This window comes from Hylobates moloch, unplaced genomic scaffold (genome assembly GCF_009828535.3).
Source record: "Hylobates moloch isolate HMO894 unplaced genomic scaffold, HMol_V3 SCAFFOLD_21, whole genome shotgun sequence".
In the NCBI taxonomy this organism is placed as follows: Eukaryota; Metazoa; Chordata; class Mammalia; order Primates; family Hylobatidae; genus Hylobates; species Hylobates moloch.
In genome coordinates this window covers 14,893,203-14,919,437 of record NW_026652296.1, presented here as the reverse complement: position 1 = coordinate 14,919,437, position 26,235 = coordinate 14,893,203, and the positions used below count along the sequence as shown (strand labels likewise).

Sequence of the window (26,235 nt, the reverse complement as noted above, 5' to 3'; positions counted from 1 at the left end):
TTTTAGTAGAGACAGTGTTTCACCGTGTTAACTAGGATGGTCTCGATCTCCTGACCTCGTGATCCGCCCGCGTCAGCCTCCCAAAAGTGCTGAGATTACAGGCGTGAGCCACCGCGCCCGGCCTCACACGTAGGTTTTAAGTTACATTATCTGACTCCAGAGCTGTAATAAGCTGTAGAGATCATCCCACTAAAATACTCCTGGTCCCACCCTTCTCCATTTTTTTTTTTTTTTTTTCAAGATGGTGTCTCGCCCTGTCACCCAGGCTGGAGTGCAGTGGCGCGATCTCGGCTCACTGCAAGCTCCGCCTCCCGGGTTCACGCCATTCTCCTGCCTCAGCCTCCCGAGTAGCTGGGACTACAGGCGCCTGCCAACACGCCCGGCTAATTTTTTGTATTTTTAGTAGAGACGGGGTTTCACCGTGTTAGCCAGGATGGTCTCGATTCCTGACCTCGTGATCCGCCCGCCTCGGCCTCCCAAAGTGCTGGGATTACAAGCGTGAGCCACCGCGCCCGGCTGCCCTTCTCCATTTTACAGCTGAAGTAAACCAAGCTGTAGGGTGGGGAGCTAACCTCACAAGGCTGCATGGTAAATTATGGACAAAGCTGAAGCTAGGCCCTATATCTTTGGTTTGTTTTTATTGACCCTATGCTCAGTTGACAAAAGAAGCCTTAGATCCCTTGACTCTCAGGCTGGTGCTCTCTTCTCCAACCCAAGCTGCCCTACCTCCGCACCTCTAGCAGAGGTTACAGCACGCTGAGAACCTAGCACAGCACTCGGCACCAGGAGCTATGTTAAGAATGGAAGAAAAGGCCAGGCGCGGTGGCTCACGCTTGTAATCCCAGCACTTTGGAAGGCCGAGGCGGGTGGATCACAAGGTCAGGAGCTCGAGACCACGGTGAAACCCCGTCTTTACTAAAAACACAAAAAATTAGCCGGGCGTGGTGGCGGGCGCCTGTAGTCCCAGCTACTTGGAGAGGCTGAGGCAGGAGAATGGCGTGAACCCGGGAGGCGGAGCTTGCAGTGAGCCAAGATCATCGCGCCACTGCACTCCAGCCTGGGTGACAGAGCGAAACTCCGTCTCAAAAAAAAAAAAAAAAAAGAATGGAAGAACAAAAGCCCACAATGAGCAGTTAAGCAACAAAGTCTTGTGTCATTATCAGCCAGACATCAGGTACCCAGTGAGTCCCAGCAGGTGTGAGGTCCAAGGCTCATTGTTAGCCCCAGACCTTGTTCCACCCTAGACACGTCTTAGGGTGGTAGTGTCCGCCACCCCTCCCCTTGTCTTCCAGTCTCCCTCTCTTCCCTTTTGGCCTCAGCCCCCAAGGCCAGAAATGGCTGCTGGGACACCAGGGTTGGGTTGGGGCAGGAAGTGGGGGGTTTACCTGCCCGAACAAAGTAGCAGTGCAGGGAGTGCACATGGACGTCTTCACTCACAGACTTGGCTGCAGCCACCAGGGCCTGGCCCACGATCTGACCACCAAACAGCCTCTTGGCCGGTACCCAGTAATGCCTTCCTCTGTAGGGAGAGGGGGAAAGAGGGAAAGACTTGGGAACTAGGCCAAATTCTACTACCCTCGCTAAGACGCTAGTGCATGATCTCTTCACCATATTGGGGTTTAAGATCCTTTTGAGAATATGGTAAAAGCCATAGGTCCTTTCCCCAGGCAAATATCCTTATGCATAAAAATCCTCTGGGCCGGGCGCAGTGGCTTACGCCTGTAATCCCAGCACTTTGGGAGGCCGAGGCAGATGGATCATTTGAGATCAGGAGTTCAAGAGCAGCCTGGCCAACATGGTAAAACTCCATCTCTACTAAAAATACAAAAATTAGCTGGACGTGGTGGCATGCGCCTGTAATCTCAGCTACTCAGGAGGCTGAGGCAGGAGAATCACTTGAACCCAGGAGGCAGAGGTTGAGGTGAGCCAAGATCGCACCACTGCACTCCAGCCTGGGCGACAGAGCAAGACTCCATCTCAAAAAATTAAATTAAATAAATATATAAATGAATAAATAACAAGAGCCCTCAGACATCAAGTCTAACTCCTTCAGTGTACAGATGAGAAAACTGCAGCTTGGCCCCAGAGATGAAAATGCTTGCCCAGAATGTAGGCCCATTGGAAGCTGAATAATTATGTCTCGAGCCTCCCACATCCCACCTGTTTGGCATTTTCTGTAACAATGAGTTACGAACAGCCCTCCGTGACCTGGCAGGTGGCTCTCGCCTGTAATCAATCCCAGCACTTTGGGAAGCCGAGGTGGGAGGATCGCCTGAGCCCACGAGTTCAAAACCAGCCTGGGCTCCAAAGTGGGGCCTCATGTCTACTAAAAATAAAAAAAGTTAGCTGGACGTGGTGGCAAGCGCTTGTGGTCCCAGCTAAACGGGAGACTGAGGCAGAAGGGTCACTTGGGCCCAGGAGGTCGAGGTTGCAGTGAGCCATGTTCGTGCCACTGCACTCCAGCCTGGACAACAGGGCCAGATCTTGTCTTCAAAAACAAAAATCAAATAGCCCTCCAAGAAGTTATTTATAATTCCTTAAGTGGAAGGAAGGGAGCTCAAAGTAAGATAATTCCAGTAAAGCCAGGAGAAGCCTTGGAGGTCAAAGCTGTTAGAAGCCTTGCTGCAGAGGTCTGGCCGCCGTGGCTCATGCCTGTAATCCCAGCACTTTGGCAGAGGTGGGCAGATCACAAGGTCAGGAGTTCGAGACCAGCCTGGCCAACACGGTGAAACCCCGTCTCTACTAAAAGAAGTTAAAAAATTAGCTGGGCCGTGGCGCGCCTGTAGATCCCAGCTAATCAGGAGGCTGAGGCAGGAGAAATGCTTGAACCCGGGAGGCGGAGGTTGCACTGAGCCGAGATCGCACCACTGCACTCCAGCCTGGGCAACAGAGCAAGACTCCGCCTCAAAGAAAGAAGAAACCCTTGCTGCAGTCAAGTCCCAGCGATGCTGGGAAAGAAAAAAACATGCTTAGGCCTCAGAATAAGTAATGAGATACCAGACCCACCAAATGGTACTGGGGACGGGATATTGTGAGAAGAAAAGGATACTGAAGACGCAAGGAGCTGCGGCGTCTGTTTTAAGGCTGATCAATCAGCTGAGTGCTCTTGGGCAAATCACTGCCCTCTCTGGGCTAGCTCTCTGGGCTAGCTACCCCGTGAAGGCTTAGGGCAGGCTGCCGAGCAGGGTGTCTCAGGTCACCACTATATTTGCATAGATCTCCAGGACCACCTAGAGATGGGGCTGCGCAGACCTCGCGGCGCGGAGAGTAAGGGAGGAAGCCAGAGCAGAGAGGACAGCTCTGTTGGGGGCGAGTTCTCTCCTAATCGTGGCAGAGGGTGCATCCCACGCAGAGCCTCATTCAAGACCTATGAGGAGCCAGGGGCCGCGGGCGACGGCAGTCAAGATCAAGTTTCTGCCCTAAAGGAGGGGATGCTGGGCAGGAGCTGCCGGCTACCTGAAAAGATCCTCGTCCAGCGGCTCTAGGTTGAGCACGGTCGTGACCAAGACGCTACGGAGGTCCCTAGGGGGATCGCCGCGGTCGCCACAGCCCTGCCCATCTTCTGGGGCCTGCGGGGACGACATCTAGTTCAATGCTGCAGGCCCTGCACACCCGCTCCGCGGAAGACGCGGAGACATACACAGAACCTGACTCTTCCGGCAGATTGCCCTAGTAACCGGAAGTCTCCTGCAGACCCCGGGAAGGCGGAATCTAGGTTATGATTGGTCAGGACTCCTGTCAGTCCACTGGTGGCTGTGGCCCTCTTTCTCTAGCAATTGGAGAAAATGAATGCCAATCTGCGAATCCTGTGTGTGACTGGATATGTCGCTGAGGGGGCGGAACCTCGGGACTGGATAATATGGACTGAGTGTCATTTCCCCTGTCAGATAGCAAATACACCCCCTTCCTCTTGTAACCCAGTCAGGCCTAGGGCTCCTCCCTGAGTTCCAGAATAGGCCACCCAGTTGGGGCGGACCCTTAAGGCATTCTGGGCCCACGCCTGCCTATAAACCCTCATAGTGTGACCTTTGACCCCTGGTGTGATATTGGGCCCGGGCTGGGACCAGCCCCTAGTGTGGGTCGTGGGGGCGGCCATGGAGCTGGGCAGCTGCTTCAAGACCTATGAGGACTTCAAGGAGTGCTTCAACGCCTACAAAAGGGAGAACAGGTGCTCCTTCATTCTCAGGGACTGCGTCTCCGTCCGCTTCCACAACCTCAACCATGGCACCTCCATCCGCGAGGACATCCTGTAAGGGCGGGCGGGGTTGGGCGGGGCGGGGCAAGAGGGTGGGGAGGAGGCTGGACCTCCGGAGGGCTGCGTGGAGGAGGAGGGGTGCATAGGCACGCATTGGGCTGCGTGGCCATTCATTCAACAGGCACTCATTGAGCACCTGCTGTGTGCCTTGTGAAGAGAGCTAAGCCTCCACGGCCATCGGTTTTTGACCACCCACTTCACTTTCGCTGCATTCACAGGCTTTTCTGGAATTTATAACTGCAGTTTCTCCCATTGTTTTGAGCAGCTGCAGCAACCCAAATACAAAGTATGGCTTTCATAAACGGATAAAAACACCTTGGCGATAATTTCCTTCATCAGTCTCCTCTTTACAAAACAGTCACATGGTCATTTGAACGTTCGTTCATTCATTAAGTTTTTAGTTCTTATATATTTGTTGAAACAGGGTCTCACTCTGTCCCTCAGGCTGGAGTGCAGTGGCACAATCAGCTCACTGAGCCTTCAACTGCTGGGCTCAAGCGATCCTCCCACCTCAGCCTCTCAAGTAGTTGGAACTAGAGGTGCACGCCACCATGCCTGGCTAATTATTTTTGATTTTGAACAGACTAGGTCTTGTTATGTTGGCCAGGCTGTTCTCAGACTCCTGGACTAAGCGATCTTTCGGCGTCTCAAAGTGTTAGGATTACAGGCATGAGCCATTGTGCCTGGTCTATTCGTTCATTTTGTAAATGATTTTTGAGCTCCTTATATTAACCGTTTTCAAACACTTTCCATGTGCCAGGCAGTGTTCTCTATGCATGCTTTACCCTGCAGGGCTTTTTTTCAGAATTATAGATAAATGTTCTTTTTTTCCATTTGACAGATGAGAAGATTTGACAGGTGAGAAGTCAGGCTTAGAGGTTAAGACAGGAGTTGAAAACTCAGATGCCTTTAGGGATTAGGTGAAACAGCCCAGTGTAAGAAAGTTTTAACTTTGAATTTTACTTTAAGAAAAAGAATGATGAAATAGCAACCAACACCAGGTCTTTGTGCTAGAGACAACAGAAGTGTGAAATGGGCAAAATGGAGAGTAGATGCCATCTAATCAGCTCCAGCTGATGGCCGCCATATGAAAATAAAGATCTAGTGTTGCCAGAGTTTTGGGCAAGAGTTGTGAGAAATCTACACTTTACGTGGATTTTCCCATTTAAAAAAAATTGAATATCAGTTCGAATTTTAACTCAGAGCATGCAGGCCAACCCAGAGTTAAAGCATATCCGAGTTTGAGACTTGGATTGAGATGCTCAACCAAACCTCCTCAATTAGAGAGCCAGGCTATATTCTTTCCACTGTTCTGAAGTCTAGTGCTATGCTGGGTATAGATGACATAAAGATGAATGTGTTCAAACTATCCCCAGAGAACTAGGATAAACTTGAACTCAAGCAAACTGGTATGTGATAAATGCTTTAAAAGGAATATGGGGAAAAAAAAAAAAGAAATGTACAGAGAAAGAAATGACAAATGCCTGGGAGGTGGGGAAAGTCTTCACACTGGAATTGATGGTTTCCCTGGGCTGTGAATGAATGTAGAGTGGTAGAGTAGATCTGTGGTTAATTACTGAGTACCATGGAGGCATTTGACCAGAAGTTGCTGTGCAGAAGGACCTGCAGGAGCAAAGACAAAGATACATGAAAGAAGGTTGGCATGTTAGAGTAACAGTGAGGGATACCATGTTTGGCAGGAGATGAAGTCATTTGCAGTCTAAGGGTCTTTAGGGACCATTGTGAGGTGTTTGGACCTTGTCCTTTGTGGGTAGGACTTTGCTAAGCAATGAGAGGAATACAAAAAAAAAAAAAAAAAAACCACAGTTGCCCCTAAACACCCTTCAGGAAGACTATCTCCGGTGTCTAGCGCAAGGTGTGGCCCATAGCAGGCATTAAGTAAGTATTGAATGAGTGAGTTATCAAGTACTAACCATGTGATTCAGGGAAATAGGTGCTGCAGGAACTCAGAAGAGAAAAATCACTGCGAGCTAGAGACGTAAGAGTGAAAGGGAGGCTTGAGCTGGGCCCCCAAAGATGGAGAGCTGTCAGAAGGTGTATTGGTTTTCCCTTTGCCCCTCTAGCGAATTACCACAAGTTTAGTGGTGCAAAGCAACACAGATTTATTATCTTAGAGTTATTTAGGTTAGAAGTCAGGCACAGGTCTTACCAGGCTAAATCAAGATGTCTGCAGGGCTGTATTTCTTTCTGGAGTCCCTGGGGAAGAATCCATTTCCTGCCGGGTGCAGTGGCTGATGCCTGTAATCCCAGCACTTTGGGAGGCCAAGGTGGGCAGATCACTTGAGGTCAGCAGTTCAAGACCAGCCTGGCCAACATGGTGAAACCCCGTCTCTACTAAAAATACAAAAATTAGCTAGGCGAGGTGGCACATGCCTGTAATCCCAGCTACTCGGGAGGCTGAGGCAGGAGAATTGCTTGCACCCGGGAGGTGGAGGTTGCAGTGAGCCAAGATCACGCCATTGCACTCCAGCCTCGGCGACAGAGCGAGACTCCGTCTCAAAAAAAAAAAAAAAAAGAAAGAAGAATCCATTTCCTTTCCTTTTCCACCTCCTAGAGGCTGCCCAACACACCTTGGGTCATGGCCCCCTTCCTCCATCTTCAAAGACAGCAGTAGCAGGTTGAGTCATCACATCACTCTGACCTTGCTTCTGTCATCACGTCTCTGACTCCCTCTTCTGCCTCCCTCTTCCACTTTTAAGGATCCTTGTGATTATATTGGGCCCACCCAGATAATCCCAGATAATTTCCCTATTTTCAAGTCAGCTGATAGCAACCTTAATTCTATCTGCAACCTTAATTCTCCTTTGCCATGTAACCTAACATATTCATAGATTCTAGGATTAGGACAAGGACATCTTCAAGGGACCATTCTGCCTGCCACAAGAAGATTAATATCCTGGAGGGAAAAATGGTGTGAGTCAGTACAGACGTAAACATGATGTGCTTCTATTAGAAAACAGTGCTGGGCTGGGCACAGTGGCTGACACTTGTAATCCTAATACTTTGGGAGGCTGAGACAGGGAGATTGCTTGAAATCAAGAGTTCGAGACCAGCCTGGGCAACAAAATGAGATCCCCGTCTCCACAAAACAAAATTTAAAATTAGGGGCCAGGCGTGGCAGCTCACACCTATAATTCCAGCACTTTGGTAGGCTGAGGCAGGCAGATGGCTTGAGGCCAGGTGTTCTAGACCAGCCTGGGCAACATGCCAAACCTCGTCTCTACAAAAAATACAAAAAGTAGCCAGGCATAGTGGCGTGTACCTGTAGTACCAGCTACTCTGGAGGCTGCAGCAGGAGGATTGCTTGATCTCAGGAGTCGGAGGTTGCAGTGAGCTATGATCACACCACTGCACACTACATTTTAGCCTGGGCAACAACAGAGTAAGATCCTGTCTCTAAAAAAAGCAAGCAGTGATGAATGTATGTATGTTTGCACGCACATACAAAAGCCATGAGGAGACCTGCTTAGCTAGAAGGAAGGATTTATGATGGAGCAACAGGAAAGGAAATTGGAGGGTTGATAAGCAGGTTGGTGGGTTGGGGTTTGTTTTGTTTGTTTTAGGAGACAAGGTCTCGCTCTGTTGCCCAGGCTAGAGTACAGTGGGAGGATCATAGTTCACTGTAACCTTGAAATCTTGGCCTCAAGTAATCTTACTACCTCAGCCTCCTAAGTAGCTAGGACTACAGGCATGTACCCCCGTGCCAGGCTAATTTTTTTTTTAATTTTTTGTATAGAGACAGGGTCTTGCCATGTTGCCCAGGCTGGTCTTGAACTCCTAGCCTCAAGCTGTCCTCCTGCCTCAGCCTCCCAAAGTGTTGGGATTACAGATGTGAACCACCATGCCGGACCTGTTTTTGTTTTTGAAGGTGAACAATTTTAAAAGTGTTTTTGGGCCAGGCACAATTCAATCACTTGAACCCAGGAGGCGGAGGTTGCAGTGAGTTGAGATCATGCCACTACACTCCAGCCTGGGCGACACAGTGAGACTCTGTCTCTAAATAAATAAATGTTTTTGAGTGGTTAACATAATTAAAAATTTTTTCAAACAGTACAGAAGGGACTAAAAGGGTCACCTCCACTGCATTAGCTTTTGTGTTTTGGGGGGGTTTTTTTTTTTTTTTTTTTTTTTTTTTTTGAGAGATGGAATTTCTGTCGCCAGGCTGGAGTGCAGTGGCATGATCTTGGCTCCCCGCAACCTTTGACTCCCTGGTTCAAGCGATTCTCCTGCCTCAGCCTCCCAAGTAGCTGAGATTACAGGCACGCACCACCCCACCCAGCTAATTTTTGTATTTTTAGTAGAGACGGGGTTTCACCATGTTTGCCAGGATGGTCTCGATCTCCTGACCCCATGATCCGCCCGCCTCAGCCTCCCCTGCTGGGATTGCAGGTGTGAGTCACCGTACCCAGTCTGCATTATCTTTTTTATCTATTTATTTTTTTCATTTTTATTTATTTACTTACTTATTTTGAGATGGAGTCTTGCTCTGTCACCCAGGCTGGAGTACAGTGGTGCGATCTTGGCTGACTGCAACCTCTGCCTCCCGGGTTCAAGTGATTCTCCTGTCTCAGCCTCCCAAGGAGCTGAGACTACAGGCATGCACCACCACGCCTGGCTAATTGTTGTATTTTTAGTAGAGACAGGGTTTTGCCATGTTGGCTAAGCTGGTGTTGAACTCCTGACCTCAAGTTGTACACCCATCTCAGCCTTCGAAAGGGCTGCAATTACAGCTGTGAGCTGCCACGCCCAGCCTATGTATTTATTTACTTTTATTTTTGTAGAGGCAAGGTCTCACTATGTTGCCTAAACTGATATTGAACTCCTAGGCTCAAGTGATCCTCCCTCCTCGGCCTGCAAAGTGCTAGGATTACAGGCATGAGCCACTGTGCCTGGCCCACTGCATTATTATATAGAGGCAATCAGCGTTACCTTCCTGAGAGATACTGAGGCTGAACAAACTTTTTTTTTTTTTTTTTTTTTTTTTTTTTTAGTGGCACAATCTCGGCTCACTGCAAGCTCCGCCTCCCAGGTTCACACCATTCTCCTGCCTCAGCCTCTGGAGTAGCTGGGACTACAGGCGCCCGCCACCACGCCCGGCTAATTTTTTGTATTTTTAGTAGAGACGGGGTTTCACTGTGTTAGCCAGGATGGTCTCGATCTCCTGACCTCGTGATCCGCCTGCCTCTGCCTCCCAAAGTGCTGGGATTACAGGCGTGAGCCACCGCGCCCGGCCATCTTTTTGTTGTTTTAACACAAGTGGCAGCATGCTATTTAGACATAGCCTTCTGTACCTGCTGTACCTGGCTCTTCTCACTTACCAATATATCTTGGAAATTATGCCACAGTATGGGCAGTTTGATTTGACTTTTGTCGATTTCCTTGTTTTTTGTTTTTTTTTTTTTTGCAATTGTTGACTAAAAAGTTATTCCATGCTGGTGTCTGGAGATACGTTGTTGAAAAATATAAATTGAATCTCTGCTCTTGTGGAGACAAATACTAATCTATAATCACAGAAATAATAATTTCCTTAAAGTGGTAGTAGAGCTCCAAAGGAAAAACCCAGGCTGCCCTGTGGAGGGGTGTGGTGACACTTATTCTGGTTGTCAGGAACAGGGTGGGAGTGCTGGTTGACACCCTAAACCAATGCAGGCTCTTGCTCAGAAAAAACTATCAGCCCTGAGATTTTGCAGATACTTTACAAAGCACATTCACCTTTATTACCTGACCTGGTTCTCTGAATAACCTTGTCAGAGGCACATTTTGCTGTTCCCATTAAATTAGTTAATACATGTAAAGTGCTTACAACAGTGCCTTTCTCTACTAAAAAATAAAAAAATTAGCCAGGCGTGGTGTTACGTGCCTGTAATCCCAGCTACTCAGGAGGCTGAGGCAGGAGAATCACTTTAACCCGGAAGAGGAGGCTGCAGTGAGCTGAGATGGCACCACTGCACTGCAGCCTGAGCAGCAGAGCGAGACTCTGTCTCAGAACAACAACAAAAATAACTGAAGATTAGACCCAGCCTATTTACTGACAGAGCTCTTAATTGTTGTACTTAGCCACTGGGCTCTGATAGTCTTCTAATGTCACTTGTCCATTTTTCCCTCAACAAACTTGTAGTAAGAGGCTAAGTGTTTACCGTGGGCCAGGAGTACAAAGATGAGCTGGAGTACAAAGATGAGGAAATTGTAGGCTCCACCCCTGAGGACAATAGCGGACTGAGATAGCTTAGGAGGCGGTGAATTCATGAGCAGCACAGTTCTTTAGCAGAAACAAGTTGACTGCTGGTTGTGATGTTATAAAGGACATTCTTGGATCATTTATTGCACACTGGCTCTGTGCAGAGCTCACTGTCTTGGGCTTTTTGAGTGATACGTGGGTGTCTTGGGGGACTGGAGGGTTGGTGGGGGAAATGTTTTTAGGAGGTAATTTAGTACATGTTTCTGCAGCCAAATACACATATTACTGGGTGGTCAGGTGAGATGATATTAATACTTATGTGAATATGTAGACATGAAGTTCCTTGATAAGCAAAGCAAAGCAAGTGAACTAATTTAAAGAAAACCATTTACAGCTGGATGTTGCTCACGCCTATAATCCCAACACTTGGGGAGGCTGAGGCGGGCGGATCACTTGAAGTTGGGAGTTTGAGACCAGCCTGCCCGACATGGTGAAACCAACTCTACTAAGAATACATAAATTAGCCAGGCGCGGTGATGGGCATCTATAATCCCAGCTACTCAGGGGGCTGAGGCAGGAGGATGCCTTGAACCCGAGAGGCGGAGGCTGCAGTGAGCTGAGATCACGCCATTGCACTCCAGTCTGTCTCAAAAAAAGAGAGAAAGAAGAAAAGGAAAGGAAAATGCTTGTAGCAGCTAAAACAGTGCTCAGTAAATGTTGGCTGAAGCTGTAACTATAGTATGTAATAGAAAGTGGTAGTTATTTGACAGAGAGTCAAAGATACATGCTCTGGGAATTACCACTAAATGACCAAAAGTTCATGTCAAAAAAATTAAGTCAGATCAAGTTAGAAATTTTTTTTTTTTTTTTTTTGAGACAGAGTCTCACTCTTGTCGCCCAGGCTGGAGTGCAGTGACGCTATCTCTGCTCACTGTTAACTTCTGCCTCCCGAGTTCAAGCAATTCTCCTGCCTCAGCCTCCTGAGTAGCTGGGATTACAGGTGCTTGCCACCACGCCAGCTAATTTTTGTAGTTTTAGTAGAGACAGGGTTTCACCATGTTGGCCAGGCTGGTCTTGAACTCCTGACTTCAAGTGATCCGCCCACCTCAGCCTCCCAAAGTTCTGGGATTACAGGCGTGAGCCACCGCGCCCGGCCAGAAAAATTTTTATTATGCACACAAAAGAACAGTTGGAGATTGGTAAGACGCTCCAGTCACTGTAGTGAGGGCAGTGTTAATAAAGCCTAAGGAAGGATTTTGACCTTTTTTGTGATTGGCTGTTATACATTAACATTTCTGTTTACAGCCAGTAGAGCTGTTCAAACTGTTTTGTCTGTAGCTGATTCCTTTAATTTTACTGAATCATGCTGACAAGGATGTAAAGCTTTGTGTTCTGTTTATGATTGATTGGAGCTAGCATTTCAGGGAATCAGGATATCTTAAATTCTGGCTATGTGGCTGTGGGCAGTTGGCCTTGGAGTATATCTAAACTGTGGCCTCCACTTTCATTTTTCTTGAAGCATCGCTATCAACTGGGAAGAGTCTATGACTTTATGCCCAGTTTCCCCTCTCATATTTTTTTTTTTTTTTGAGAGGGAGTCTCGCTCTGTCACCCAGGCTGGAGTGCAGTGGCGTGATCTCGGCTCACTGCAAGCTCCGCCTCCCGGGTTCACGCCATTCTCCTGCCTCAGCCTCTCCGAGTAGCTGGGACTACAGGCGCCCGCCACCACGCCCGGCTAATTTTTTTGTATTTTTAGTAGAGACGGGGTTTCACCGTGGTCTTGATCTCCTGACCTCGTGATCCGCCCACCTCGGCCTCCCAAAGTGCTGGGATTACAAGCGTGAGCCACCGCGCCCGGCCTACCCCTCTCATATTTTTATGACGGTAGTTTTTCTTGTTGTTATGCCATTTGAGGGATTGATGTTTCTTAAACTATGAAATACTTGGCTATCCCTCTCCATTGCTGTTCAGGTTAACAGCCATCATTTGTAAACGCTTTGTTGGAGCTCATTCCTTCTCTGCTGGGAACTTTACAAGAATTGTCTCAATCCTACCACACCTTTGGCAGGACCCTTGTTATCAGAGTTTTCATTATCCATGTATCCATAGTTACAAGGCTATATAGAAAAGCAAAAGTCATCACATAAAAATCTTGCTAACAAACTACTTATAAAATTAGTCACTACTTAACCATCCCTCTGCTTATCCCTGCAAGTCCCATTAACATGTTTGGTAGTCAATTTCTGGCCGATGAAGAGATACATTAAGCATCAAGATAATGCAAATGTAAATAAAACTGACTGCAGACTGAAATGGCACATCTCCCAAAAGTTGTAGGACTAGGCAAAATCCCTGAAAGTGATGATAGAAAACCTTCAGCCTTACACCAGTTAACAAAGGAAGAAGGGACATCAAAAAGGATGATGAGATGATAAAAACTTGAAAAGTAGAGGATTTGCCTAGGAAAAATTTTTTTTTTTTTTGAGACGGAGTCTCGCTCTTTCACCCAGGCTGGAGTGCAGTGGCACGATCTCGGCTCACTGCAAGCTCTCCGCCTCCTGGGTTCACGCCATTCTCCTGCCTCAGCCTCTCCGAGTAGCTGGGACTACAGGCGCCCGCCACCACGCCCGGCTAATTTTTTGTATTTTTAGTAGAGACGGGGTTTCACCGTGGTCTCGATCTCCTGACCTCGTGATCCGCCCACCTCAGCCTCCCAAAGTGCTGGGATTATAAGCGTGAGCCACCGCGCCCGGCCTTGCCTAGGAAAAATTAAGCCCTTGGGAAACTTAGTAAAGCTAAGGAATATTTTGGAAAACCATCTTTTGTATGTTGCAAAAGTGAGACAGGAAATGAAGTAAGTATAGTGTTTGGGAATTTTTTTTTTTTTTTTTTTTTTTGAGATAGAGTCTTGCTCTCTTGTCCAGGCTGGAGTGCAGTGGTGCGATCTTGGCTCACTGCAGCCTCAGCCTCCTGAGTAGCTGGGATTACAGGCATGCACCACCGCACCTGGCTAATTTTTGTATTTTTAGTAGAGACAGGGTTTTACCATGTTGGCCAGGCTGGTCTTGAACTCCTGACCTCAGGTGATCCACCCGCCTCGGTCTCCCAAAGTGTTGGGATTACAGGCGTGAACCACTGCACCTGGCCTAGTGTTTGGGAAAACTATACTAGGAAAAGAATAGTTGCTTTAAGTCATTCTTTGATTATTCTGAGAATTGACATATAGCTGCCATTATAACCTACTTTTGCTAAATATAATAATAATAATTATTATTATTATTTTTTGAGACAGGGTCTTGTCTTGTCACCCAGGCTGGAGTGAAGTGGCGCGATCTCGGCTCACTGCACCCTCCACCTCCTGCTGCAAGCAATTCTCCTGCCTCAGCCTCTCAAGTAGCTAGGATTACAGGCACAAGCCACCATGCCCAGCTAATTTTTGTATTTTTAGTAGAGACAAGGTTTCACCATGTTGGTCAGGCTGGTCTTGAACTCCTGGCCTCAGGTGATCCACCTGCCTCTGCCTCCCAAAGTGCTGGGATTACAGGCGTGAGCCACTGCACCTGGCCCTGCTAAATATAATACTAACTTTATAATTTTAGTCTCATTTTTAAAGGTAAAGTTCCACCCAGATCTTGTGTATCACTATTCCCTATGAAATGTTTCTGGGTGGCCGGGCCCAGTGGCTCATGCCTATAATCCTAGCACTTTGGGAGGCCAAGACGAGTGGATTGCTTGAGGCCCGGAGTTCAAAACTAGCCTGGCCACATGGTGAAACCCTGTCACTACTAAAAATACAAAAAATTAGCCAGGCATGATGGTGGGCGTCTGTAATCCCAGCTACTCGGGAGGCTGAGGCAGGAGAGAATCACTTGAATCTGGGAGGCAGGGGTTGCAGTGAGGTGAGATCATGCCACTGCACTCCAGACTGGGCAATAAGAGCGAAACTCCGTCTCAAAAGAAAAAAAAAAAAAAAGAAATGTGTCTGGGTATGTTTTTGGCTGCAATTAGCTGAAAACCCTGACTCAAAATGGCTTATTGCAGATACTTAGAAGCCCAGAGGTGGGCCTCCAAAGGTCATCGTCTCAGCGGCCTGGACTCTGCATTTTTCCACTCTGCCATGTTCAGGTCTCAGCTTTGTCCTTAGGAAGGCTCCCCACGTGGCACAAATGCAGGAGTCACATCCAGAAGAAAAAGCCTTCCTTGCCGGGTGTGGTGGCTCACACCTGTAATCCCAGTGCTTTGGGAGGCCGAGGTGGGTGGATCACGAGGTCAGGAGTTCAAGACCAGCCTGGCCAACATGGTGAAACCCCTCCGTCTCTACTAAAACCACAAAAATTAGCCAGGCATGGTGGAGGGCACCTGTAATCCCAGCTACTCGGGAGGCTAAGCCAGGAGAATCACTGGAACCCAGGAGGCAGAGGTTGCAGTGAGTCGAGATCTTGCCACTGCACTCCAGCCTGGGCAACAGAGCAAGACTCTGTCTCAAAAAAAAAAAAGGCCGAGCGTGGTGGCTGTAATCCCAGCACTTTGGGAGGCTGAGGCAGGCAGATCACGAGGTCAGGAGTTTGAGACCAGCCTGACCAACATGGTAAAACCCCGTCTCTACTAAAAATACAAAAATTAGCCAGTCATGGTAGCGTGCCTGTAGTCCCAGCTACTCGGGAGGCTGAGGCAGGAGAATCGCTTGAACCCGGGAGGCGGAGGTTGCAGTGAGCCAAGACCATGCCAGTGCACTCCAACCTGGGTAACAGAGGGAGACTCCGTCTCAAAAAAAAAAAAAAAGCCTTCCTTGGTTTCCTGCCAATTTCCTATCATGTTTCTTTGTCCCTAATTGGGCCAATATCCACGCCCATTCCTAATACAGTTACCTTAATTGGCTTAGATTAGCCCTGAAGCATATAGCGACGTGGGGGAGGAATGACAACTGAAGAAAATAGAAAAGAAGGGACAAAGGATGTTGAGTTGGCAACCAACAATTCCTGTTATAGCTTTTTAAATTAATTCACTTTAAGTGGTACTGATTATTCATATTATTATTTCCATATACAGAGAGATAAGATATTGGAGGCTTAGAGGAGGTGAAGTGACTTGTCCAAGGTCACATAGCTAAGTGGAATTTTTTTTTCTTTTTTTTTACTTTTTTGAGACAGAGTCTCACTCTGTCACCCAGGCTGGAGTGCAGTGGCACGATCTTGACTCACTGCAACCTCTGCCTCCTGGGTTCAAGTGATTCTTCTGCCTCAGCCACCCGAGTAGCTGGGATTACAGGTGTGCACCAGCATGCCCGGCTAATTTTTTGTATTTTTAGTAGAGATGGAGTTTCTCCATGTTGCCCAGGCTGGTCACGAACTCTTGGCCTCAAGTGATCCACCTACCTCGGCCTCCCAAAATGCTAGGATTACAGGTGTGAGCCATGGCGCCCAGCTACTGGAAGTCATGATGCAAGCTGTTGTTTGCATCATGAATTCCAAACTTAATGAGTGCTAGGTTGAAGTTTTTTTTTTTCTGTTTCCCTTAATCTTCTATTGAGATATAACATGTATTGAAGCACAGAAATCTTTTGCAAGAATTCATTGAGCACTATAGGTGTATTCATCTGTACTTACTGTCTCCCTGGTAAAGGCATAAACTCCCTTCAAGATGGGGACAAGATTTCATACTTTCCTGAATCTTCTTTAGTGCTTATATCTAACAGCACTTAACCAGGATCTGGAGGGGGTCAACCAGTCTTGCTTCCTTCCAATCTACTCTGTAGATGTTTGTATTTTTCTACTGTAACTACAGAGGTAAAGGAGCCAATGGTGTTTCCAGTGTCTGGCACATAATAGGTGCTCTATGAATGTCAAATGAATGACTGAGGCATAAAAAATTCTTCCTATGACATAAGTAGTATAATAGGAAGATCACTGGGATAGAATTTTCTTAGAAGACGTGGCTCCTAGTCCTAGCACTATTACTCTTACTAACTATAACTTTGGACAGGTCATTTGTTTACTTTCAAACATTTACTGAATTCTATGTACCAAATACTGTACAAGTTGTTCAAAAGGCTACAGAGTCTCTACTCTCAAAGTCTACTCAGGGGAGAGATTACACAGGAGTGAAACCCCATCTCTACTAAAAAAGAAAAAAATAGCCAGGCATGGTGGCAGGCACCTGTAATCCCAGCTCTTGGGAGGCTGAGGCAGAAGAATTGCTTGAACCCGGGAGGCGGAGGTTGCAGTGAGTCAAGATCACACCACTGCACTCTAGCCTGGGCAACAGAACGAATATCTGTCTCAAAAAAAAAAAAAAAAAGGAAAAAAAAACAGAATGTTTAGAGATCCTTAAGGAAGTTTTGAACCTATCCAATGTGTTGGGAGTCAAGATGAGGAGGGTAAAAGTGGTAATTCAGAGAAAGGATAAATATTTTGAAGGAAGACAGGCAGCATAATGGTTAACTAGTCAGACTGCAGACAAGCAAGCAGTACAAATCCCATGTCCCCAGGTCTTAGCTGGAGGATTAAATCCCAGATTCTCATCCTTGAGAACCTCTTTAAGCTTGTTTTCCCATCTATAAAACGTAGATGATAATAGAATCCTTTTCCTACTGTAAAATGATGCACATTGGGGGCTTAATGTAGCCAGATATGTAATAAATCCTCAATACATGTAGCAGTGGTAGGGGAGAACTAAAAGACTTGTTAACATATTGGATGTAGGTGAGAAAGAAGAATCAAAAAGAATATCCAGGTTCCCGCCCTGGGAGGGGCAGACATAAATGGAGCCAGGAATGGTACAAGGAGCTTTGTGGTGGGCACTCACTAGTACGTTTCTTTGGAATAGCTCAACAAATGTTCACTAAGTACACATAAAGTCAATATAACTTGATGAGCTGGAGTTAGGCTAAGATGTCGAGTCAGCAGAAGAGTAGTACCCAACTAAGGGCTTGAGGAAGGCTTCCTAGAAAAGATGATGGGTGCACGTAGTCCTGAAGGATGAGCAAGCTTTGCGAGGAGGGAAGGTAGGAAGGGCATTCCAGACAAAGGGACAAACATGCACAAAGGTGAGACAGAGCATGGTGAACACACAAAGTTGTAGGCATTTTGTCTTTCTAGGACACAAAAAACAAGGTGATGAAAACAAGGCTGGAGAGACAAGCGGAGACCACACAGTGGTCACCGCTCACTGGCCTCGCTATACTACTGGACTGCTCCAGCCCTTCCTGGCCCAGAGCTAGAGATGGCACCACCCCCACACTGTGCACGCAATAGGTACAGACACTCTCAGCCCCAAGCCCCTCCACCCTGTTACTGTGAGACTCACACATCCTGTTTTCCCAAACTTGCCCCACAGGATGAGCAAACTAGACCAGCTGGATTAAAGTATTTGGAAAAGTGCAGGTGGGGCTTCTAGGCTATGCCATGTCAGGCCAGGGGGTAAAATTTTTTTCCCTTCCCCTGGTCTTTGGGCTGGGGCACTCCCTGAGGAGGGAGGGGTGTGACCCGTCCCACCCATTGGTGGTCCATGATCCATTCGTCCAGTACATCATCCATAAGCATCTGCTGGGCCGGGTGCAGTGGCTCACGCCTGTAATCCCAGCACTTTGGGAGGCCGAGGTGGGCGGGTCATCTGAGGTCAGGAGTTCCAAGACCAGCCTGGCCAACATGGTGAAACCCCATCTCTACTAAAAATACAAAATTAGCCGGGCATGGTGGCGCATGCCTATAATCCCAGCTACTTGGGAGGCTGATGCAGGAGAATCACTTGAACCCAGGAGGCGAAGGTTGCAGTGAGTCGAGATCGAGCCATTGCACTCCAGCCTGGGCAACAAGAGTGAAACTCCATCTCAAAAAAACAAAAACAAAAAAAAACAACAAAAGCATCTGCTGAAGGTGCAGCATTGTGTTAGAGGCTTGGACTACCATGAGGAATAATAGTCCTGACACTTGAGGACATCCCCATCCCATTAGAAAGGCACTTGGATAAACATCTAAGAAAATGTCACAAGGCATAAAACCTGTAATAATAACAGCTAACTTGTATTTAGCGTAAACAAAAGGCTGAATCAGGCTTTGGACTAAATATTTTGCCTGTGGCTCATTTAATCTTAATAACAACCGTAATGAGATTATCTCATTTTATGATGAGGAAACTATATACAAAGAGGTGATTGACTTGCCTAAGTTTGAACAGCTTATGAGTAGTAGAGCCAGTATTCAAATCCAGTCAGCCTCCAGTGTCCCCTCTCTTTAGCCATTAGATATAGTGCTACCCAGAGAATGTGCTAAGCCTTATAGATAAATGCTATTAATCCAGAGGCAGGAGCAATTACTGTGGCTTGGGGGCATCCACAAAGGCTTTCTAAGACGGTGACACCTGATTTGGACCTTGAAACTGGTTGAATAGAGATAAGAAAAGAACAGATACTCAATTTAACTGCCCTGTCTTTTGAATCATCACTTTAAGCCTAGAATGACAAAGCTGGAAGAGACCCTAAATATCATCTAGCCCGGTGGTTATCAAATTTTCTTAGGATGTGGACATTTTTCTTCAAATGAAACATGAGCAGAAGCCAGATGCAGTGGCTCATGCCTGTTATCCCAGCTACTTGGGAGGCTAAGGTGGGAGGATTGCTCAAGCCAGAAGTTCGACACCAACCTGAGCAACAGTGAGACCTTGTCTCAAAAAAGAAAGAGGCTGAGCGTGGTGGCTCACGCCTGTAATCTCAGCACTTTGGGAGGCTGAGGCGGGTGCATCACTTGAGGTCAGGGGTTCGAGACCAGCCTGGCCAACATGGTGAAACCCTGACTCTACTGCAAATACAAAAATTAGCCAGGTGCAGTGCTGCACGCCTGTCGTCCCAGCTACTTGAGAGGCTGAGGCAGGAGAATCGCTTGAACCCTGGAGGTGGAGGTTACAGTGAGCTGAGATTACACCACTGCACTCCAGCCTGGGTGACAGAGTGAGACTTTGTCTCAAAAAGCAAGATGAGCAGTAATCTTGTCTCTTCGAAAGGAGGACCAAACATTCCCTAGCCCCAAAAGGCCCTGAAAAGTTCAGTTGAGAACCACTGATCTAGTCCAATGTCCTTGGAGCCTCGCTTTTATCTTTGCTATCAGAGAAGGAAGAGACAGCAGTAGTTCCCAAAAGACAAACAATGGGGACATTTTAAACAGGAGAGTAACCAGCTAAGCACTCTGCTGCTGCTCTTTGTCTATTTGCCCTCTTGTCCTGCCTCAGGGTGAATTGTTGGCAGCTGCAAATGGCAACCAAGAGAGAATGGAGTCGGGGCTTAGAAGTGCGGTAGAGCAATATGAAGGGAGCTGGAGTTGGAGAGGCTCTTAAAGAAAGAGCTGACTACTTTGGGACTGGAGAGTTAATGTAAATCTCTTCTTGGTTCATGGGGATTTTGTTGTTGTTGTTGTTGTTGTTATTGTTTTTTTCCCCACAACACAACCCTCAGGAGATCCTGAGAACACGTGCCCTGATTTGGGGGGTTTTAATTTTAACTTTTTTTTTTTTTTTTTTTTTTTTTTTTTGACAGAGTGTCACTCTGTCACCCAGGCTGGAGTGCGGTGGCGCAATCTCGGCTCACTGCAACCAAGCTCCGCCTCCTGGGTTCACGCCATTGTCCTGCCTCAGCCTCCCAAGTAGCTGGGACTACAGGCACTTGCCACCACGCCCAGCTGATTTTTTGTATTTTTAGTAGAGACGGGGTTTCAGTATGTTAGCCAGGATGGTCTCAATCTCCTGACCTCGTGATCCGCCCGTCTCGGCCTCCCAAAGTGGTGGGATTACAGGAGTGAGCCACCACGCCTGGCCAAAAATTTTTTTTAATTAGAGACAGTCTCTTGCTGTGTTGCCCAGCCTGATCTCAAGCAGTCCTCCCACCTTGGCCTCCCAAAGTGCTGGGATTACAGGTGTAAGCTACAGCGCCCAGCCTTCCTTCTTTCCTTAATTCTATTTGTTTGTTTGTTTGTTTGTTTTTGCGACAGGGTCTTGCACTGTTGCCCGGGCTGGAGTACAATAGTGTGATCTCAGCCTGCAACCTCTGCCTCCCAGGTTCAAGGGATTCTCCTGCCTCAGCCTCCCGAGTAGCTGGGATTACAGGTGCCTGCCACCACACCTGGCTAATTTTTTGTATTTTTAACAGAGACAGGGTTTCACTATGTTGGCCAGGCTAGTCTCAAACTCCTGACCTTGTGATCTGCCCTCCTTGGCCTCCCAAAGTGCGGGGATTACAGGCGTGAGCCACCATGCCCGGCCTTCCTTAATTCTATTAATATATAAATCCTTTTCTTTTTTTAAAAAAAAAATAGATAAACTCTTGGTCTGGCCGGGCGCGGTGGCTCACGCTTGTAATCCCAGCACTTTGGGAGGCCGAGGCAGGCGGATCACGAGGTCAGGAGATCGAGACCACGGTGAAACCCCGTCTCTACTAAAAATACAAAAAATTAGCCGGGCGTGGTGGCGGGCGCCTGTAGTCCCAGCTACTCGGAGAGGCTGAGGCAGGAGAATGGCATGAACCCAGGAGGCGGAGCTTGCAGTGAGCCGAGATCGTGCCACTGCACTCCAGCCTGGGTGACAGAGCGAGACTCCGTCTCAAAAAAAAAAAAAAAAAAAGATAAACTCTTGGTCTGTTGCTTAGGCTGGAGTACAGTGGCACAAATCAGAGCTAACTGCAGCCTCAAACTCCTGAGCTCAAGCAATCCTCCAGCCTCAGCCTCCCGAGTAGTTGAGACCACAGTTGAGAACCACTACACTTGACCCTATGGGGTTTTTTCTGTTTGTTTGTTTTTTGTTTTTTTGTTTTGAGACGGAAGTTTGCTCTTGTTGCCCAGGCTGGAGTGCAATGGCGCGATCTCGGCTCACCACAACCTCCGCCTCCCGAGTTCAAGCGATTCTCCTGCCTCAGCCTCCTGAGTATCTGGGACTACAGGCATGCACCACCATGCCTGGCTAATTTTGTATTTTTAGTAGAGTCGGGGTTTCTCCATGTTGGTGGTCAGGCTGGTCTTGAACTCCTGACCTCTGGTGATGTGCCCATCTCGGCCTCCCAAAGTTCTGGGATTACAGGCCTGAGCCACCGTGCCCAGCCGTTTGTTTTTTTGAGACAGGGTCTCACTCTGTTGCCCAGGCTGGAGTGCAGTGGCATGAACATGGCTTACTGCAGCCTTAACCTCCCAGGCTCAAGCGATCCTCCCTTCTCTGCCTCCTGAATAGCTGGGACCACAGAACACACCACCACACCTGGCTGATTTTTAAATCTTGCCATGTTGCCCAGGCTGGTCTCAAACTCCTGGGCTCAAGTGATCCTCCCGCCTCGGCCTCCCAAAGTGCTGGGGTTATAGGCATGAGCCACTGTACCCAGCCTCCTTCAGGGTCTTATCTTTATAAGGGGTGTCTTATCTTTATAAGGGGTGGGGGGTGGTCAGCACCTTTCTCATTGTCACCTCTACTTTCCCTAGGTATGTGCAGGTGAAATTTGTCTGCATTCGGACCCAGTCAAACAGGAAGAGAACGCGAGAGGCAGACATGTGCCCAGCGTACTTGCTCCTAAGGTACAACGAGAGACTAGATAGACTATTTATCAGTGAACTAAACACACAGCACATACATGGTGACTCTAAAGTGGCTAGTCCTGGAGGAGACACCACTGGCAAATCTCAAAAGACAATGTGCCTGCAGAGACTCCAGCCTGTGCAGCCCACAACCAAAAAAGACCTTGACACTGCCGAGAAGTCTCTGGTTGAGCCATTGTTTTGCCTAGATAAGGTACAAGTGTCCTCAAAGCCAGAGCAGGAAGGCATCACTCCTTCTGACCTGGCCAAGATAGCAAAAGTGATGAAGAACTTTCTTAAGGTAGATGAGGGTTCCATGGCTTCCTTCAGTGTGGGTGACAGCCAACACCTGGACCGGCTCAGCTTCCAGAGCAGTAAGATGAGCGACCTGTTCATCCGCTTCCCAGAGAATCTCTTGCTACACCGGGTGGAGAACACCCAGGGCCACATCCTCTATGCTTTCTTGGTGGAGAATAAGGAACGAGAAAGTCGAGTGGTGCACTTTGCTGTGCTCAAGGCGGAGACAGCCACCTCTGTGGCCAAGATGCTGGGCATCTTCACAGAGTTCAACTCCGATTGGCCCAAGGTCAAGGTGGTCTTTGTGGACCCTTCATTCCATTACCGGGCTATCCTGCAAGAGATCTTTCCTGCTGCCCGCATCCTCCTTTCCATCTACCACACAACCCGACTCTTGGAGAAGAAGTTGCATCGTAGTTCAGCAAATCCGTCCTTTAAAAGGCTCATGAAGGAAGCCCTGCGGGAGGCTGTATTTGTCACTTCCGAAGCCAGCCTGAAAAATCTCTGCAAGATGTCCCAGGCCCTACTGGATGAGGATCTCTTCAACTTCCTGCAGGCCCACTGGTTCACCTGTGAACTGCTGTGGTACATGCATGTTAGGAAGGGCCTGCTTGCATGTAACACCTACATGGACAGCCTAGACATTGTCACCAGCAAGGTGTCAAGCCTCTTTCGGGAACAGCAGTCCCTGCTGGACTGCATCCTCTGCTTTGTGGATTACATAGACTTCTTTAACACCAAAGGCTTGAAGAACTTGCCCACAGCTCCTCCCAAGTTAAAGAGAGCTCGGCCGGCAAGCATGCCACTGAAGTCCAAGAAGGCTTTTCGAATCTGTGGAGAGAGCCTTACCAGCCTCCCTGTAGAAGAGACCAAGCCAGACCCACAGCAGGTACAGGTACAGCAGCAGTCACAGGTGCCGCCCTCGCAGGTTGGCATGCTGGACACCTTGCACCAGAGTGGCTCTGAACTAGCCTACAAGCTGTGCCACAATGAGTGGGAGGTGGTACAGAACTCCACCCACCTGGTGGACATGGCTGGCTCTTCAGTGGATGTTCAGCTGCTAGAGGACTCTCACCAGGTTAGCAAAGATGGCTGTAGCTGCAGCTGTTCCTTTCAACAATGGTACCACCTGCCATGCCGACACATTTTGGCTCTGCTGCACACCAGCCAGCAGCCGGTTGGTGAAGCCATGGTGTGCCGCCGATGGCAGAAGAAGTACCAGCACCTCCTTGGGCCCAATGGGGAGCTCCAGGATTGTGGCGTGGTCCCAAACACAGGCCAGCCTGAGAAGCAAGGGCGGAACGACATGATTCAGGACCTAAGCAGAGAGTTAGCAAACCTGCTCATGCAGACCGAGGGGCCAGAGCTGGAGGAACGCTACTCCACCCTGCGCAAGATTGTGGATATCTGGGCCGGCCCCTCCCAGCCATCTGAGTTCCTTCAGCAGCCAGGAGACTTTAAGGACGTGGGCTGCCTCCCTTTCCTCTGGGGAAAGCAAGAAGAAGGGGAGGGATTCCTTCCTGCTACAGCTGTGATGCATTATTGAAGCACTTTAGCTGAAGCATTGGACCACAAACACTTCTTGGAAGTGTGAGAGTTTAAAGTGAGCAGGACATACTAGGGGTCAGCATTTTAGCCAATGTCTTCCTAGGTAGGGCTAGGAATATTGTTACAGTAGAGAGGAAAGGAACTCCACTGTGTGACAGTCCTTTCAATCTGCCCCTTTTCAGCCCTACTTTTGGCATTCCTTGGGAGCCTCAGTCATTGTTCAAGGCCAAAGTTATCTCTGTGCTGCAAGGTCACCCTCTTCCTCCCCCAGCCCCTGAGATCAGATCTTATTTGCCCTGCAAAGATGAATCCCTGCCTCAGGATAGGGTAAGACAAAATTGGTCTGGTAAAAGGGCCTGTTTTCGGGGACAAAGGGAATGAGGATGATCTTTGGCTGTTGCTGCTCTTTATGAAGAATCTTATTTGTAACTTTTTATTCATATTAAAGTTGTTTTTAATAAAATTAAACAAGGGAAATGTGTTCTCCTTGATCAGGGAAGGAAGAGGAATTGCATAGCAATAAGACTTGACTTTACAGTTAGGAAGTGGGTGCTCTAGGTGGATTTATTAATTTTAAAGAAAATTGAGGCCGGGCGCAGTGGCTCACGCTCGTAACCCCAGCACTTTGGGATGTCGAGGCGGGTGGATCATCTGAGGTCAGGAGTTCGAGACCAGCCTGGCCAACATGGCGAAACCCTGTTCAACTAAAAATACAAAAATTAGCCAGGCATGGTGGCGCACCTGTAATCCCAGCTTCTTGGGAGGCTGAGACAGGAGAATCACTTGAACCCAGGAGGCAGAGGTTGCAGTGAGCCTAGATCGCGCCACCGCACTCCAGCCTGGGTGACAGAGTGAGACTCTATCTCAAGCAAAAAACAACAACAACAACAAAAAAAAAGAAAAAAGAAAATTGAGTATTAGCAACCTAATGGGGTTGTGGAGCCAAATAGAACCTGATGCCTCACATTCAAGGATTTGGCAATCTGCGTCTTACTTTGCCCCCTTCCTACAACCAAGCCTTCAAGGTTGATTTCAGGTTTCCTTATATTCTAGCGGGAAGAGGCCAAATAGACTGGAGAGTGTGGGGGAAAAACCTGAATCTTAGACTTGACTGCCAGCAACTTGCTGGGGAACTGTGGGCAATTTCTTTGACCTCAGTTTCCTCTGTAAAAATTATCATGTTGGCCTGTTCTAATCCCAAATTTCCCCTCTAGGTTTACATAAGCACCTTTTTTTTTTGTTTTTTTTTTTGAGATGGAGTTTCGCTCTTGTTACTTGTTGCCCAGGCTAGAGTGCAATGGCAGAATCTCGGCTCACTGCAACCTCTGCCTCCTGGGTTCAAGCGATTCTGCCTCAGCCTCCCGAGTAGCTGGGATTATAAGCATGTGCCACCACACCCGCCTAATTTTTTGTATTTAGAGATGGGGTTTCACCATGTTGGTCGGGCTGGTCTTGAACTCCTGATCTCAGGCAATCCACCTGCCTCAGCCTCCCAAAGTGCTGGGATTAAAGGGGTGACCTACCACACCCGGCCCAATAACATTTTCGATGCGTAAGTACCAACACTGATTCGATGTTGCTAGTTGGTAATCTTAATCCTCCAAGGCCTGGTAAACACCCAGCTTTCTAAGTCTGCCATCTTCAAGGGAACTGAGGACAAGAGACCATCAGTAGGCCCTTGCACTAGTGTAGTAGGACCCTAAATAAGTCATGGCACCATTCTGTAGAATACTGGAGGGGGTCGGGCTACAGAATGCCAAGTTTTGGCTTGTTTAAGGGGATCTGGATTTCCTCAGCTCTAAAGGTTGGGCTCCTGATCCCCGAAGGAGGAGTAGAATTTGAGACCTGGAACTCAGTTTCCCCATAAGGTAGAATATGCGTTATGACTATATATGCACCGTTTCCTAAACTCCAGGGGCTTTAGAGTTTGACACACACACACACACATACACATACACACACACACACACACAAAACAAAACCCGTGGTGGCTCACGCCTGTAAACCCAGCACTTTGGGAGGCTCAGGTGGGCGAATCACGAGGCCAGGAGTTCGAGACCAGACTGGTCAACAGGGTGAAACCCTGTCTCTACTAAAAATAAAAAAAATTAACTGGGCGTGGTGGCGGGTGCTTGTAATCCCAGCTACACAGGAGGCTGAGGCAGGAGAATCATCGCTTGAACCCGGGAGGCGGAGGTTGCTGTGAGTCGAGATCTTGCCACTGCACTCCATCCCAGGCGATAGTGTGAGACTCCATCTCAAAAAAATATATATATATATAAAATATATAATATATATAAAAATATACATATAAAATATAATATATATAAATATATATAATATATAATATATATAAATATATAATATATATAAATATATAATATATAATATAG

General features: G+C 47.8%; 1 protein-coding gene across 1 annotated transcript; it reads left to right on the top strand.

The window, feature by feature from the left end:
* Positions 1 to 3,882: 3,882 nt before the first annotated feature.
* On the top strand, positions 3,883 to 24,310 carry ZSWIM3 (zinc finger SWIM-type containing 3). The gene is made up of 2 exons (XM_032142220.2): positions 3,883 to 4,249; positions 21,905 to 24,310. The coding sequence occupies exons 1-2, from the start codon at positions 4,095 to 4,097 to the stop codon at positions 23,838 to 23,840; spliced, it is 2,091 nt and encodes a 696-aa protein (XP_031998111.1). The 5' UTR covers positions 3,883 to 4,094; the 3' UTR covers positions 23,841 to 24,310.
* The last annotated feature ends 1,925 nt before the right edge of the window (positions 24,311 to 26,235 follow it).

Bases quoted from the DNA above. Each gene is read 5' to 3' on its own strand.
- ZSWIM3 (XM_032142220.2), top strand. From the start codon at position 4,095: ATGGAGCTGGGCAGCTGCTTCAAGACCTATGAGGACTTCAAGGAGTGC. The intron at 4,250-21,904 runs GTAAGGGCGGGC...TACTTTCCCTAG, and splicing joins TCCATCCGCGAGGACATCCT to GTATGTGCAGGTGAAATTTG.